The 18,373-nt window shown below is 29.4% G+C and overlaps 1 protein-coding gene across 1 annotated transcript; it reads left to right on the plus strand.

The window, feature by feature from the left end:
* Positions 1-13,940: 13,940 nt before the first annotated feature.
* LOC114760789 (UDP-glycosyltransferase 83A1-like) lies at positions 13,941-17,175 on the plus strand. The gene is made up of 2 exons (XM_028950073.1): positions 13,941-14,439; positions 16,146-17,175. The coding sequence occupies exons 1-2, from the start codon at positions 13,941-13,943 to the stop codon at positions 17,027-17,029; spliced, it is 1,383 nt and encodes a 460-aa protein (XP_028805906.1). The 3' UTR covers positions 17,030-17,175.
* The last annotated feature ends 1,198 nt before the right edge of the window (positions 17,176-18,373 follow it).

An 18,373-nucleotide genomic window follows, 5' to 3' on the forward strand; every position in this document is an offset into this window, starting at 1 on the left:
TTTTCTTTTATTTCTGAGATCTAAAAGAAGTTTTGGTTAAAAAGAGCATATTCCACATTAGTTTGCATCCATAAAATTGCAATATACTACACATAATAAGACCAAACTAGTAAGAATAATGTCTTTTCTCACGTAAAGAAAAGTCTTTTTCTTTTTCTTTTTTAAAAGAGAAAATGAGTGCAAACTCTTAAAAGCAACTTATTATTTGCCACATCATTTTTATCTTAACATATTTCACAAGGGTTAATTTGAAAAAAAAAAAACATATGAAATAGGTCTTATATATAGAATCAATATTAACTCTCTAATTAACTCTTATATTAAGGACCTAGACTATTTTGAACCAATCCATAGAGTTCCACAAATAAGAAGAAAAATTCAAGGAGAGAAAGCAGATAGATACCTTAAACCTCAGGCTGATCAAACGCTTAAAATGATATCCTCCTCTTTCAATGCAATCTTATTGTTCATAAGTAAACCAAGAATATATATAATTCTTGAGACAAATCGATTGAAAATGGTTTTAAACCTAATTCAAATGTTGATGGGTGATAATTTATCTCAATAGACGGGAAATTTATCGCCTTAATCACACAGATATGAACAAGCACGACGATTTGATTGAACACTGAACTTGTGAAAAAGTGAAATGGTAAAACTCGAATCCTTTGGTAGCCCTTAAAGTTATATTTACCGAGCAAAAATACATGACAATAATTTTTTTTTTATTATTAAGTATGAAAATATAGGTTAAATAATGGCAACGAGGAAAGGGTGGCGAGGTTTTTTCACTTAGCCAATGAGAAAAAATGGTGTGGTTGCTGGTGTTAGTATTTGTTGCTTTAATTTTGGATCCCTCCCTACTTTTAGTTTATCCAGAAAATAAGGAAGCTTTGTGGGATTTAGATTTGGTCAACATGATGACTTATGATAATGATTTAGGATGTTATTTAGATGATTTAATAGCCTCAAGTTATTCTTCTTCCATCATAAATTGCTCTGCTAGATGGTTATGGAACTGGTTTGGATGAATGAGCACCAAGAACTCACCCCCTGAATTTTAAACGATCCAGATTTAATATTTTTAATTAATTATTTTTGAATAAAAATTATTTTTTAAAAAATGATAGTTAATAAATTATCTTCATTTTATATTTTATACCCATCAAAATAATTATTTTAAAAAATAAAAATAAAAAAATGCCAAATCTGGACGGTTCCAGATGGTTACACACCTCATAAATTCAGATTCTTCTTAGCTTTTTCTTTTTTCTTTGGCTTTTTTTCTAAATTATTTCCAATTCACAAGATATATATACTTTCTTGAATCGCTGTTTAATATTCTTTCACTCAACTAATTATCAATTTAATTGTTTAATTGTTTGACATACTCATAATAATTTTTATAAAGCCTGAAGAAACTTTTGGAGAAGAAAATTAGATCAAGTTCTCTATATCCATTATGTCAAGTTCTCTAATCACACTTCACTACAAAAAAAAGGGTATTAATGATGGAATTTAGCAATAAAATTTTATTTTGTCGCTAATATGTAACAAATTTTGTCACTCAAATTAGCGATGGAATTTAGTGACAAAATTTTTTTGTCACTAAATTAGTAAGGATTAGTGATGGAATAGTGACAGATTAATGACAAAAATTTATTTCATCACTAAATTCCATCATTGATTTTGTTGTAAAAGGATTAGTGATGAAAATTAATGATAAAATTTTTGTGTTACTAATCCGTCTTTAACTCCCCTAACAAAACATTTTGTGACAGAATTAGTAATGAAAAAATTTCATCAATAATTTTTATCATTATTCTGTCACTAATCCGTCAGAAAAAATTACAATATAAATGTATAACAATTATTTTTAATACTTATTATTAAAATAAAAATATAATATATGATAATTTTTTATAATATATTATATAGATTAAAATACAAATGTTATAAATAAAATAAAAAATAAAAAATATAATATACTTATTATTTTATTTAATATTTGAATAAAAATATTAATAATTAATTATTTTTAATAAAATAAAAATTAAATTGAAATAAATAATAATGTATTAAATTATTTATGTAATATTTATTATACATATTTGCATTTTCAATTAGAAATATTATTTATTTATTTTTGCATAAAAATTTGTAAGTGTTTCTCAGCAAAACTAGCAAAGATTTTAGCATGTGTGCATCCTGACTTCGAACCACCACTCCTTCACAAAAATTAGCTCAATTTGTAACGTGGCGATGACATGACAGCTCAGAATAATAGACGTGTAGTGATGACATAGACAAAGAGATGACGTGACACCATGGGGGAAGAGAAGACGATGACGTGGACGATGGGATGATATGGCAACATGGGGGGGAGAGAAGAAGTAGTGAGGTAAAGGGTGGTGATGCCATGTCAGTTGCCATGTGATATTTTAAATTTACATAATAAAAAAAATTTACCAATGAAAATTTTCGTTATTAGTTTGCGACAGAATTTCCATTACAAATCCATCACTATTTTGTGATAGAATTTTTATGAGATATCCGTCTCTAATTAGCGATGAATTAGTAACAAAAAATTTTCCTCACTAATTTTTGTTAGTAATCCGTTGCTAATTAGTAACGAAATTTTGAATTCCATCACTAAATAATTAGTAATTATAGAATTAGCGATACAAAAAATTTCATCACTGATTCCATCACTTACTAAATTCTGTTACTAATCTGTTGCTAATTTTGATTAGCGACGAAAATTCTGTCATTAAATTCCATCAGTAATTTGTTGTTTTTTTGCTGTGCTTGATTTCAATTGCTAATATCATGACACGTTGTTATTAATTATTGGTTTAAGATGCGTTTCAGTGGCTCAAAGAATTTGGTGCTCTGTGGTCGAAGTAAAACATGAAATTTCACATCCAAGCTATTGCATTTTTACAATTTAGCCCTCACAACTTGTTATTTGGCACGTAAAACTTGTCATTGACAACTAAATTATATAAAGAATGCCAATTTCTGCTAAAATTTAAATTATTGTAAATAATTTTTCAATACTTGTTATTTTTCCTACTAGACTTATAATTAGCAACTAAATCATGAAAATAATGTTAATTTCTGTTAAAACTTAGGTTATTGTAAATAGCTTTTTAACACTTGTTATATTTCATATTAGACTTATTATTGACAACTAAATTGTGAAAATAATGTCAATTTCTGCTAAAACTGAAGTTATTATGAATAACTTTTTATCATTTATTATTTCTTATACTAAACTTATTATTAGTAACTAAATTATAAAAATAATGACAACTCCTGCTAAAACTTAAGTTAATACTAATAGCTTATTTCAAAATATTATTTTGATGGCCAACGAGATGTGTTAAGTGCATAACAAATGGATTGCAAGGGAGAATTATATTAAAAGAAAAATAAGAACCTGAAAAGTGTTATGAATATAATAATATCTTTGTGGATGTCCATATCTCTCTCTTTATCTCCTATATCTCCTATAATCTCTAATATCTTCCATTATCTCTATATCCCACAATTATCTCATATTATCATGTAATCTGTAGATTCTATCAAAGATATAAAGCTGTGCCTATAAATAGAGGCCATGTATAATGTATTGTGTACTCTTGAATGGAATGAGAAAGACTCTCTCTTATTAATCATCTCTTTCTTTGTATGATTCTTCTCTATTCTTCTTTATTCATAACACGTTATCAGCACGAAACTCTAACCAAGGTGCGTATGATATACCTTTCTATTCCGGCATAATTTTAGAGCATCATCTATATTATTTTTTTTGGAGTATCTCTTGCTTTGTTCAAATAAGAATATCTCGAGCATCACATATATGGTGTTTCAGAGTATCCATATTCCTATTTAATTTATCTAGGACAATCTAAGCCATTATATGAAATTAAAAAAAATATCTACTGTTGTTTTAAACATCGGGTTCCATGGCTATGATTGGAGATTTTTTCGCCCTCTATTTCTTATTGACTTGATGTCACTATTTCGATGGAACCCGAAGTTCCAATGGATACTAGCAGTATCTTAAAAGAGTTACCATCTAAAGTTAAATGGCCAAAAGCCATATAGTTCTAAGTTCTCATCTCATTGAGATTAAATGGCTAGAAGCCATATAACTCTGATTTTACATTCTTTTCAAATTAAATGGCTAAAAGCCATATAATTTTGATTTTCTATATTATAGCCAGAAGCTATACAACTTTGAGTTTTTATCTTATGGCTAGAAGCCATATATATATATGGTTAATTCTCTATTTTTTTTTAAAATGACTTGAAGTCATATATATTTGATATTTTATCTTATTAAATAACTAGAAGTATTTACGTATAAATTTTCTATCTTATGGCTAGAAGCCATATATATTTGATTACTGTTATCTTATTAAATGGTTAGAAGCCATATAATTTGAATTTTCTATTTTATGGCCAGAAGCTATATATATATAATTTTGTTTGATCTTATTAAATGGCTAGTTGCCATATAAATTTGATTTTCTATCTTACGGCCAGAAGCCATAGATATTTGAATTTTTTTTATCTCATTAAAAGGCTAGAAGCGATATAATTTGTATTTTCTATTTTATGGCCAGAAGCCATATATATTTAATTTTTTCTTTATTTATATATCATGTTGAATTTTCTATTTTATAGTCAGAAGCCATTTATATATATTTAAATTTTCTTTTATCTTCTTAAATGGTTCGCATTCATATAATTTTGATTTTCTATCTTATGACTAGAAGTCATAAATATTTAATTTTGTTATTTTATTAATTGGCCTGAAGCCATATGACATCAAAGTTTTATCTTATGGTCAGAAACCATATATCTTTAATTTTTTTTTGTTTATTTTGAAACTAAATAGCTAGATGCCATGTATCTTTATTTTCTTTATTAAATGGCATGAAGCCATATAATTTTGATTATGAGAAGGATCATTATATGGTTTGTTTATAAAAAAAAAATTATGATAATTAGAATTATAAATAATGTAGCCCAGAAAACTAATGATTATATAGTGAAGGATGTATTGGTAAAAGAGTTTATTTGTTCTTTTTATTTCATGTTACATTTAATTAATTTGAAATTCAATTTTTATTTTTATCTTATTCTCATATATTTTTGACATTCAATTTGACATTTATTAATATTATAATTTTATTATTAGTAAATGGCCAGCAACCATTATACTCATGTTATTGAGTAACATGAAAATAATAATTTATGATGTTTTTAAAGCCCTGAAGGCTCATGGTTTAAACATGAAGTGACAGAAATGATCTTTAAAAAAATATATATATAATTTCCAATATAGAATCTTGAAGTCTAATGACTTATAAATAGCCCTGAAGGCTTATGATTCAAATCTTCCTAACTAAATAGTTTGATTTTAGTCCTTATAGATTTTTTTTTGTTGAATTTATAAATTTATGAATAAGTTTTGAAGCATTACATAATATATACAAAGAAATAAAGTTTTTGAATAACGAAATATCGAGAAAATATATATTTTGTTAAAAAAAAAGCTTCATATTTTGAAAAAAAAAAGGGGGTATAACAAAAAGTGAAGTATATCAGATAGTGAAATAATAATATATTTTAGTTACTGAAGAACTATATAGAGCATTTTTTTTGAAGAACTATATGTAATCAAAAAATTGATATAGTTCCAGAAGGACTAATAACAAAAGATTGATATAATTTCAGAAGAACTAATAGCAAAATGTTGATATAGTTCCTCAAGAACTAGTAACAAAATCGATATAGTTCTTGAATAACTAATGTAGTCCCCCCCCTTTTTTTTGTGGGCAGAAAAGGAATTGATAATGAAAAATTATAACCCACAAACATTTATATGAGAATATTTACTTATTATAGGGTCTTAAGATGATAGCTCAATTGGATTTAAATCTATTATTATATATAAATTAAGAAGCATTTGGATTTCCAAGTTAAAAATATGTTATTAGCTTACTATATATTATTTACTGTATTTGAAATACAGAAATAAGAAAAATATATTTATATGACTCACACTTGAGGGGGAGATTGTTGAAATACAAGTGTGAATCATGTTAGGTGGAATTTGTTATTATTAATATTAATTTCATTCCTTATATCTCATGTTCCTTTTGAAAAAAGCTCCAGAAGAGCCAGTAGCGCTCAACCTTCCATGAGTGCACAGGTTTCTACCATTTAGGTAAAAGATAAAAACTAATGCTCTAGAAGAGCTATATCATTATTTATTATCCTGAAGATAAAATCTATAATTGATAACATATTCCTTATAGAATATTAAGGAGAAAAATAAATAATATAACATGGTAACAAGAAGTTTACCAATAATTGAGAATGATTTTACAATAAACCAGAAGTTTATGCATTCATAGTTTGGCATGACCGGTCAGATCATCCCGGATCATAATGATGCAAAATATCATAAAAAATGTGCATTGTCATTTATTAAAGAACCAGAAGATTCTTTAAAATGATATGTGATTCCAGAATTTTTATGTGTTGTTTGTTCTCAAAGAGAACATCACTAGCTATGCTCAAAATCGGATCTGTACAGATTTATAATGTATCAAATTTATATATGGGCCCATTTAGACACCATGTAGACCAAAGTAATACTCTATAAGTGAAAGATGCATCTATAAAATGGTCACAGGTGTTTATGTTCAACTTGCAACCTGAAGTTTGCAAATATTTTCAGATAATTACATTAAGTACATAAGTTCTTGATTATGAAATCAATATGATTCTTGTTGAGATTGCTAGTGATTGTTCCTCACGTTGCTGATAATTATATGCTTATTAAAAGCCTCCATAAGTAGCTAGATCAGAGTTTATGAGAACAGAATTCCTATTTGAGTGTTGGGATGATTGATTTTATATATTTTTGCACATAAATGCATCAAGCCAACAATATATTGTGAATTCTCCTATTATATTTGGCTTTTGGTCAGGAGTCAGACATTTTTCATCTTAGAATATGCAATATTTATTATTCCACCGTAATAATGGACATAGGTGGATATTAAAAGTAAGTTGGGATCAATGTTGGATAAGAACCTCCTTATTCTTGTTTGTCTCTAAATGAAACAAAATAATGTTTCTAAAGGAGATTTATGGATTTGGGAGACCTACATTGCATATTCCCAATATGAGGGGGAGAAAATGTATAGCTGGAAAAGAGAACACATAGAATGTACTTTCACTATCAAATGTAGATCCTCGAATATAGTAGTATGAACTAGAAGTTCATGAAGTATTGCATTTGTAAAATATTACTAATGTTTGCCAGATGCAATTACTGACCCAAATGAGAATTTTTAATTCTTATATTCCGGCTAAAAATGCTCCTATTCTTGAAGACATGCTAAAAGCATGATATTATGATCGGCTCCAAAAGAAAAGAAAAGAAAAGAAAAAGGAGCAAATGATAATGATGATCATACTAAGGAGGCATGAATTGCAAAAGAGATTAAGACATAACTCTTTGACCCCTAAAGAGATTTAAGTGTCTGAAAGCAATAAAGAGATCTCGATATATTATGTCATAAAAGAAAACAGGACCGACAAAGGAATAAAATTGTCGACAATAATTTGATTGATGATATCACATGATCAAGTGAGGATCTTATATATAAATCTGTTATGAGATACAGACAGAAAAATGATTGGCCAACAGAAAAGAAAAGACGCAACATTATAACAGGAGATTTGTGTATTTTTAACTCAAACACCTGAAGTGTAAGGGGTATTTGTACAAGAAAAGAGAAAGAGAATCTTGTGGTGAATTAAAATTTTTATGTATATTATCAATCCGGCAGTTTGATAAAATCTCATATGCGTCTAGAAATATAGTGACCCACTATATAGTGAAATTATATGTGAATTCCAGAAGGATTCAAATTCTTGTATAAATATAAACGATCCAATACATGAATAGATATGGATCATAATGTATGAAAATTCTTGAAGGATTTAAGTTTCTAGAAGCATACAATTATGTTCTCAAGAACATCATTGAAGTAAGTCTCTATATGAGACATATGTGGTTAATATCAACTGAAGGAATGTTGTAAACTTATTCCAACTTGTCTGTTTATGAAAAGATTCAAAATGAGTCTGTTATCGATACTATTTATAATGATAGTATCACAACTCCTGATGAGTTTTCAAAAACTGCAAATTACTTAAAGAAAAAGTTTGAAATAAAAGCTTTGAGAAGAATACATATGGATAAATCACATCCATTATGTGGATAAGTAACATCCATTATGTGTTTCGATAGTTGCAAGATCTTTAGATATGGATTAAAGATCGATTTAGACCTTTAGAAGGTAATGAACAAATACTTGGTCCAGAAGTACCATGCTTTAGTGTCACTAGAGCACATATGTATCTATCTAGCCACACATAACTCAATATATCATTTGCTAGTTAGCATGATATAGTTTGTCGCTAATATAAAGATGATGGAGCGAAATTAAGAATATTTTTCATTTAAAGGATACCGTGGATATCCGAAAGTACCCACAACTAATTTTACTAGCTATGTAGATAAAGTATTTCTATTTGATTCTCATGTTAAGAGATCACAACATGATCCATATGTGGGTAAACTATAAAAGGACTATTCGTCTCATAATTTTTAAAAGATTATGAAATTCATATTTGACGTTTTTATCTAATTACAATATTTGGAAGGGTTGTTCGTTATATTAGACTTTGCAGGCTCCAAGATGTCAACTGATGTTGTCAAGAGGGGGAATTGATACACGCTGTACTCTTTTTTCCTTGTCTATGGTTTTGTCCCACTGGGTTTTCCTAGCAAGGTTTTTAATGAGGCAGCATTGCATAGTGTATCAATGAATGATGTAATCTTTTTCTTTCGCTAGGTTTTTATCCCATAGGGTTTTTCCTAGTTGAAGTTTTTTTAACGAGGCACATTCATATATATTGGACATCCAAGGGGAGTGTTATGAATATAATAATATCTTTGTGGATGTCCATATCTCTCTCTTTATCTCCTATATCTCCTATAATCTCTAATATCTTCCATTATCTCTATATCCCACAATTATCTCATATTATCATGTAATCTGTAGATTCTATCAAAGATGTAAAGCTGTGCCTATAAATAGAGGCCATGTATAATGTATTGTGTACTCTTGAATGGAATGAGAAAGACTCTCTTTTATCAATCCTCTCTTCCTTTGTATGATTCTTCTCTATTCTTCTTTATTCATAACAAAAAGATCTTATTTTTATGAAACAAAGTGAAAAAGAAGAAGAAGAAGAAAAGGATAGGATTGTTTCTTAAGAGAAGGCCTATTCTTATTTTATAAACTATAGTCAATCATTAGCAAGAGTGTTAAATTCGTTTATTTTGGCAATTTAATTGTCAATTACAAATTTAGTATAAAAAATAATAAGTGTCAAAAAGTTATTCACAATAACTTAAGTTTTAGTAGAAATTGACTTATTTCCACAATTTAGTTGCCAATGACAAGTCTAATATGAGAAATAACAAGTGTTGAATAACTATTCATAATAACTTAAGTTTTAATAGAAACTGACATTATTTTCATAATTTAGTTGCTAATGACAAGTCTAATGTAGAAATAATAAATGTTGAAAAACTATTCACATTAACTTACATTTTAACAATTTAGTTGTCAATAACAAGCCTAATATAAAAAATAACAAGTGTTAAAAAGCTATTTAGATCACCTTAAGCTTGATAAAATTCAACCCATCGAATTATATTTAAACCATGTCAAAAATCAAAATAAAAAATGTACAACTCATACTTTCTGGCCCATTAAGTTATTCTCTTCGTGTTGCCCTTGAGCCGGGTCTCAATTGAGGAATTATATTATAATTAAAAATAAATTATCACTACTTTCGATCCTAATTATAAGATATTATCTGTCATTTACAAATAAGGTCTTATAATTAGGACATGAGATAGTATGACATAATATATTATCTATAGAGGTGGGTCTCATATCTGAAGTTCTAAACATAAGAGGTGTTTAGATAAGTTATTACTACTTTTATTTTCTTTTCTTTATGAAGAAACCCAAAACTGACTATAGCAGTAATCTAGTGAAAAAAAAAAAAAAGTAATCTAGTCGCAGCTAAAAGCACTTGTTTCTATCATGCTTGCTATCTGAGTCATACGGATATGCATTTATGCCTTTTTCCCATCATGCCTGCTTTACGAGGAGAGAGAAGGACGAAAGGAAGGAGAGAAAGAGGGGAAGACAAGAGAAGAAGAGGGCGAGATTGGGGGGAAAAAAGGACAAGGGTATTTTTAATTTTTTCTCAATATTTCATAATTTATATTTAAGATATAATATGACAGTAATTTTATTAATTCCAATACTTATTTTGTAATTTTATATATTTAAGAGTTTTATTTACAATATTTTTTTCTATTTATTAGTCCTAGTCCTAGCAGCAGTTATATTTCACAATTCACAAAATCAAAACGTGGGAGTCCGAGTGCTCTTAAACATCGGGCCCAGGGGTACCAAGAAATTTGTTTAAGTGCTTTGTCTCCAAAATTTATAAAGGCAATAACGTGGCGTCTTACCATTAAAAATATTAATAGTTAACTTCACTATCTTATATATCAATATTAGTTTTTTAATATTAAATGACAATATTATTATAATTTTAATCTTTCTAAGTAAATTTGCAACAATAAAAAAATTTCAAGTGTCCAACAGTAAAATTTTTTAGAAACAAATTTATATCTTAACTTTTAAAGACCTGTTTGGAACAGTTTATAAATAACTTTTTAATAATGATTTACGGTTTTTTAAACAAGTATATAAGAAAAGTTTTATCTAGATTTATGTAAAAGGTGTTTAAAGAGAATTTCTTAAGCCATCCCACAATAGTTTAGAGACTAGACTTGTGGAAATGAATCTCAAAACTGGAAGAAGGCATAAACAGAACGTGGCGTGTAAGGAGCACACCTCAACAGTATTTTTTTTCCCCGATAAGTATAAAGACAATTGTATTTAAAATATTATTAAAAATACTTCTTTCAGTGAAAATATAAACCTCAAATCATGGGGCTGTGGAAATTTAGGCTCCTCCACTTCAAAGAATCTCCTCAACAGTACCTGCTTTGAAAGTGAAAGGAGCAGCCGACCTCGCGGCCCTGACTTTGTACATTTACTGAACAATAAAATTCCTTTTCACTCGAAGAAAAAGACATCTCTCACGGGCTCACCCTATGATGCGCGGGGTACACACAGTGGGGCTATTCTTTACCGAAAAGATGGATGTGTGGAGGAAAGACGCCTACGTACACTTGGGATGGCCTAAGCAGCAATTATTCAATCGTGGCGAAGGTATTAACAGAAGTGAAAGGAGCAGCCGACCTCGCGGCCCTGACTTTGTACATTTACTGAGCAATAAAATTCCTTTTCACTCGAAGAAAAAGACATCTCTCACGGGCTCGCCCTATGATGCGCGGGGTACACACAGTGGGGCTATTCTTTACCGAAAAGATGGATGTGTGGAGGAAAGACGCCTACGTACACTTGGGATGGCCTAAGCAGCAATTATTCAATCGTGGCGAAGGTATTAACAGAAGTTTAAGAGACGGAGGCCCTTCTTTTTCTATCCTTCAGTTTTTTAATCACTGTAAAAATACAAAAATCTAATTTCAACTTACTAACTTTTAACACCATAAACGAGTATAATTTCCACCGCCTGTTTAAGGGCGGCCCATAGGTCCAACTGGGTGGCGAATTGAAAAATACTACCTCCGGTCTTTAATATAAGATCTTATTTGATTTTTATTTTGATCCTAAATATAAGACTCCAATCCAATTTATCTCTCATATTTGTGCATTTTTTTCCAAGATAGTCCTTCTAATAATTGTAGTTCTAGCTAATATAGTTGATTAGTAAGGATATTTTAGGAAAGACAACACCTATTTATTACAAATAACTAATTTAACTTCTTTCCTTAATCTTCTCAAATTAGTCAACTGGGTCTAATAATTAAGACCAGAGATAGTAGTATTATTAATTAATTAAAATCAACGGGTCTTGGAAACGCAAGATGCATGCGCCTGCGCGCAATCATATTTCTATTGTAAATTTGAACCTATCTTGGTCTCCGAGTCAATATTTTTTCTTCCGTGACCCCACGCCCCCACTTAACATAAAAACTGGTAATTAATTAATTTGTAGATATTTCAGCTCAAAAAAATTAATTTGTAAATATTTAAAAACTAATTAAGTTGTTTATTTATAATAAATATATGTTAGTTTTTCTAAACTTTTTTTTTTAACTATGTGCATTGAACTTTCTCCTTGGTAAAAACTAAACCCTCTTAATGTGTCATCAATATGAATCTTTTGAAAAAAAAATTAATATAAATTTGAGAGATAAAATCAATTAAAATCTTATAAGTATTTAGGATAATCCAAACCCTAACTAGCTTTTTTTTCCCCCTAATAAAAGGATCAATTATACATTAAAACTAAAGGATACGAAGAGTCAGAAATAAACATAAATAAACATGAAACCCAACTAGAAGGGACCATGATGCTAAACAATAAAACAATGAACCACCATGAAAGGTAACATCTGTAAAACACCTACGACCATGAAAGAATGAAAAGTACTAACTCCAACTAGTTGATAAATTTAGGAGATTAAAAAAATTATTAAGTTAATTATTTGTAATAAATGGATATTCTTTTTCCTAAAATATCATTATTAATCATATGTATTAACTAGAATTATCATTTAATAAAACATTTCATACGTACAACTATTATAAGAACTATATAAGAAAAAATGGATTTTATTTTTTCGCATTCGGCTTGTAATATTTTAGTCACTGTAAATTTGAATGAATTTTAATGATGATTTTGATATTAATGATTATTAATTTTAGTTATTGATGAATTGTAAAGATAAAAATTTCTCAATAATGTTGCACTTTGGTATTGTTGTAATCAAATTATTATTATATTTCCTTGTATTTTGTTATTTGTGATTATTAATATTATTGTATTTTGTTATTTTTAATTAAATTATATGATTTTAATATGACTAGTTTGATCCTGAGTTAACCTTGGTCTGATTAACTGACTTTTGAATTATTATCCCAATCCGTTTAGTGCCGGGTCTGATTTTTTGTCCCTTAAGGCAAGCAAATAAAATAATAGGAACCATTGAATCTCACATTCTACCAAATCAGCTTTTATATTATAAACTGGAGCTAATATTATTTTACAATAAGAAAAATAAAATGAGAAGATCCAACATCAAGATTGCAGTTTTTCTTCAAAATTTTAAAATTTATCACTCACATATATAGCATAAATTTACCAATATTTACCATTTACATAATACAAAATTAACCAATTCTGGTATTTTCTTGTAATAATTTTTTTTAGAGTTCTCCTAGTCCTAGTTATAAGAAATAGTAGCCTTTTATCCGATGGCCAAAAAAACCTTTTATCTTGAGCACTTATAAAATTTTTTCTGCTCTTAATATTTATTAATAAAATCAATCGCTAAAAATTATCAACCAATTTTAAATAAGGATATTTCTGAAACATAATTTTTTTAAAATGTTAGTTAGTTATCCATCCCTTATAAAGAGTAACAGAGCAAGTATTTATCAAACGCGACAAAGTACACACTTTTTTTAATCAAATTATTTTCTTCTGATTCTTTAATGAATATCTGGGAAAACAAAAAACAACAAAAATTCAATAATGGATCAGGACCTTTCGTTTACTCGCTAGCACGCACCCCGCCTATCCACTCCGGCCTATATAAAATATACCAGAACAGAGCATTATATACCCTTTATCGCAGAAATTAGTATCCACCCAGAATTATGAGCAGCCACCGCAACCACGTTCTGGTTTTACCATTTCCAGCTCAAGGACATGTGAATTGTCTCATGATCCTCTCTAATAAACTAGCCCAACATGGCCTCAGAATCACCTTTGTGAACTCAGATTTCAACCACAGACGAGTGGTGAAGGCAATGAACGAGGAGGAGGAAGCAGAGAAGAAGAAGAGGAAATTGCCTGTGGAATTAGCGTCGATCTCAGATGGTATGGGTCCTGAAGATGACCGAAACAACGTGGCTAAACTAATGCTGGCAATTTTAAGAACAATGCCCTCAGAGCTTGAGAAGCTCATCGAAGGCATTAATGGCAGAGGAGATAGAATTACGTGTGTGGTGGCAGATGTAAAGATGGGATGGGCCTTGGAAGTCTCGCATAAGCTGGGTATCAAAGCTGCTGTTATCTGTCCTACAACTGCTGCTGTTTTTGCCTTGGAACTTCACATGCCCAAGCTGATTCAACATGGATTGATGGATTCTAATGGTAACATAATTTTTGCCCTTTCTTCTTCTCTTTCCTCTTTTAGCTTTTAGTACACTGAGGATTTATTTTAAATGACTTATAAATAATTTCTTAATCATAATTTACAGAATATAAAGTAAATATATGATTAGAGTTTTGTCTTAATTTACGTAAAAATATTTATATGCATTTAAAATAGGAAGATACAAATAAGCTCAGTCATTGATATGCATATCCTTACTTACTACTCTCTTGGTTACAAAGTACTTCTTTGGTCCTATTTATAGGGCAGTGAGAAAATTTTTTTATATGAATGTACAATTTTACCCCTCATTTATTATTGTGTTGACTTTGTCTATATGAGGTATAGTGTATATTAAATAGGGATAAAACTAAAAAGTCATTAAATTTTAAATCAGAGTTAATGAAGTTTAAGATTTTTCTTGGTTTGTGTGAAATATACTGGAAGTGTCTTATAAATAGTAAAGTTGGACTAGAGGAGTACTATAAAAGTTGGACAAGGAGCTTGTTTTGGTTTCAAATTTAATTTGTAGTTTTCTCAAAGTATTCTTATCATAGTAAAGGGGTTTTTATCAAATGCAGTTCCAATACACGCAATTGATAGTTTAAGAAAATTGACACATCTATTATAAGTAACTAAATGAATTAGATTTTTTTTAATACTTGCAAAACGGGCCGTATGCTAGAATCATTTCAGAGTTTGGGTATATTTGTTTGCGTATAGAAAAAGCACAATCATATTTAGTTTCCCGTGAATCCTTCAATTTGTAAAATCAAACTTACAGGAAAGTGAAAAATTGTAGAACAATGGTACACAGCCACATACAGTCACACACATATAGGGTTAGGCGAGCAAAGTACACGAGGGGTTGGGGGAACACATACAGTCACACACATATAGGGTTAGGGGAGCAAAGTACACGAGGGTGGGGGAAGAAACTTTTGTTGGGCTTGATATGTGACAATATATCAACAAGTTGGGTACATTAATACCTAACAATGTTTTGAATAGGATTGTTTTTAATAGGAGGATACCTATTGCTAATAAAAAAAAGATATGTAACAATATAGAGAATCTTGAAAATCTCTAAGCATTTCCAAAGTCAATTAAACAAGAATTTATTGTTTTTCAGAAACCATCCATTTTTGGTAAACGAAACCGTCTTTTTATTTTATTTCAAAACAATATAATTTTGATTTTTCTTTAGAATATTGATTTTCACTATCCCATTGTTTCTATTTTATCCATTGTTAACTATTTATTTTACAAAGAGAACACAAATAAAGTGATAATAAAAATATTAATGCTAAAATTTAATTTCTTACCGTCTAAAATGCCTATATATATATATTAATTATTGTAATATATTAACATATTTTTAAATATCAGAACAATTAAATATAATAAACTCACAAAACTTATTGATAAATTTTATTCTGGTCAACTTTATATAATAATTATGTCCATAGGTAAGCTCCGTAAATCTTTCCATACCTATGCCTTGACATATTACTATATAGGAAAATGGGAAAAATCACTACGAGTCCTAAGAAAAGAATATAATTATCTAAAAGTTTCAATGATAAGTGAACAATATGAAATTTATTGTCATGTATTAGAATTTGTCATTTACTAGTTACGAGATTTTTTTTTTGTAATTGCATTTCTTTTTTAAAATCATATTGTGATATCTCCTGTATTGCAGGATTGCCAATTATAAAAGGAGAATTTGAGATATCCCCAGATATTCCGAAGATGAACACATCTGACATTGCATGGTGTTGTATTGGAGACTTAGACTCTCAAAAGACTATTTATGATTACCTTGCAAGAATGATAAAAGCTTCACACTTAACAGATTGGTGGCTTTGCAATACAACTTTTGAACTTGAACCTGGAGCCTTATCCTTATACCCTAAGATCCTACCCATTGGACCATTAATGGAGAGCCATCAGAACCTAAGTACTCGGTCACTTGGGCAGTTTTGGGAAGAGGATCTTTCTTGCTTAAGATGGCTAGACCTGCAACCATCATGTTCAGTCATTTACGTTGCTTTTGGTAGCTTCACTGTGTTTGATCCAACCCAATTCAAAGAGCTAGCTTTAGGACTTGAGCTTACCCAAAGGCCTTTTCTTTGGGTTGTTCGGGAAGATACACATGGGGGAGGCACAAAAATAGCATATCCAGACGAGTTTGAGGGCAAAAAGGGAAAAATTGTTAAATGGGTACCTCAGAAAAAGGTTTTGAGCCATCCTGCCATAGCTTGCTTTGTTAGCCATTGTGGCTGGAATTCCACCATGGAAGGTTTGAGCAATGGAGTGCCTTTCCTGTGTTGGCCATATTTTGCAGACCAATTCTTTGACAAGAATTGTATTTGTAATGAGTGGAAGGTGGGACTGGGATTTGATTCAGATGAAAAAGGAATAATCTCACGCCAAGAAATCAAGAAAAAAGTGGACATGTTGCTTGAAGATGAGAGCATAAGGGCAAGGTCCTTGAAGCTAAAGGATATTATGATGAATAATATAAAGGAAGGGGGTACTTCAATGGAGAACTTCAGGAAATTCTTGGAATGGGTTAAACAGTAAGATGCTTAAGTTGAAAAATTCATTTTTTGATGAAGAAAAGTGTACGTGAGTTGAGTCTCAGTTTAAACACAAAAAACATTCATAGATTGTCCACTAATAAATTTCTCATATTAATATGAAGATTTGAACTCACAGTCTTATGAGTTATAAGCTGGCTTATTACCAAATAAACCAACTCTTGTTGGTCACATTGGAAAGTTCTATAAATTAGTAATTATGTATTATCGTTTACAAAACAAAAACTATGGATTATCATTAATTAACTATGTGAACAAATATTTATTTAAGGCAATTTTTTTTTGAAATAATAAACCTGTTAGGCCTTGGTTTATAACTTACTTGCATTATTACATAAAAAGGCTATACTAATCTGTTATTTTTAGTCTCATTCGACTGTTTTTAGTGTTCAAGTATGTTGCGGTTAAATTCTGAGTCCATATTTAACCATTTTTAACTGCCACAAAACATTACAAGGTTGAAAGGAAACTAATTAAATTGTGGGTTATGTTACTTATACAGGTCGCTGTTTCAAAACTCCATTAATTTTTTATGAGATGGGAAACACAAATCTTATTTTCTGAGACGCGTCAAGCCTTCATCACGTTTAATTGAAATCATATTCACAGAGTATTTAGCTTATCTTTGAACAACGCAATATCAATGAATATTTGTTCATGCGTGATGGAAACAAGTACAAGGAAAAGGATCCTCTGTTTTCGGTCCCCAAAACAGAGGCAATCTAAATAATATTGTAGTAGCATATGAGTACATAATTGTTCGACTATTGTTTTTTCAATATAAAAACTAAATCCTTAATATAAGATCTATATAACTAATTTGATTAGATTAAAAAAGTTAGGTAACTTGGTTAATTATAAGAAATATGACATGTTTTTCCTAAAACACCATAATCATCTTTCTTAATACTCATCATTTTCTTCTACTTGATTATAGTTGAGAGAGCATTTATAGGGGTAATTTAGAGAAAATTGATAAATATGAGAAATGGGTCTTATATTTAGGACCAAAACCAATTCAATAATTGGGTCCTATATTAGAAACCGGAAGAGTAATTAATTTATAAATATTAAAAAAATTAGTTAAATCATTAAAATTATCACACTTCTCACCACAACTAACTCTAGTTGATACACATTACCAAATATTATTTACTAGCGAGGAGGGAAAAAGACGAGGTTTAAGTAATAAATATGCAAATAAATAATAAGATGGGGGTGGATATTATTTTGGATCAACTGTGATGGAAAAAAGGTATGATCAGAAGAAATCCTTGATTTTGGGGTCAAGCGCATGGGAAGCAAGGATGGAATAGGCCTTCTATAT

This window comes from Neltuma alba, unplaced genomic scaffold (genome assembly GCF_004799145.2).
Source record: "Neltuma alba isolate B1F8T4 unplaced genomic scaffold, ASM479914v2 tig00011022_pilon, whole genome shotgun sequence".
Taxonomy (NCBI): Eukaryota; Viridiplantae; Streptophyta; class Magnoliopsida; order Fabales; family Fabaceae; genus Neltuma; species Neltuma alba.

Coding starts and splice junctions, on each gene's coding strand:
- LOC114760789 (XM_028950073.1), top strand. CDS start 13,941: ATGAGCAGCCACCGCAACCACGTTCTGGTTTTACCATTTCCAGCTCAA. Junction 14,440..16,145: donor TGGATTGATGGATTCTAATG/GTAACATAATTT, acceptor CCTGTATTGCAG/GATTGCCAATTATAAAAGGA.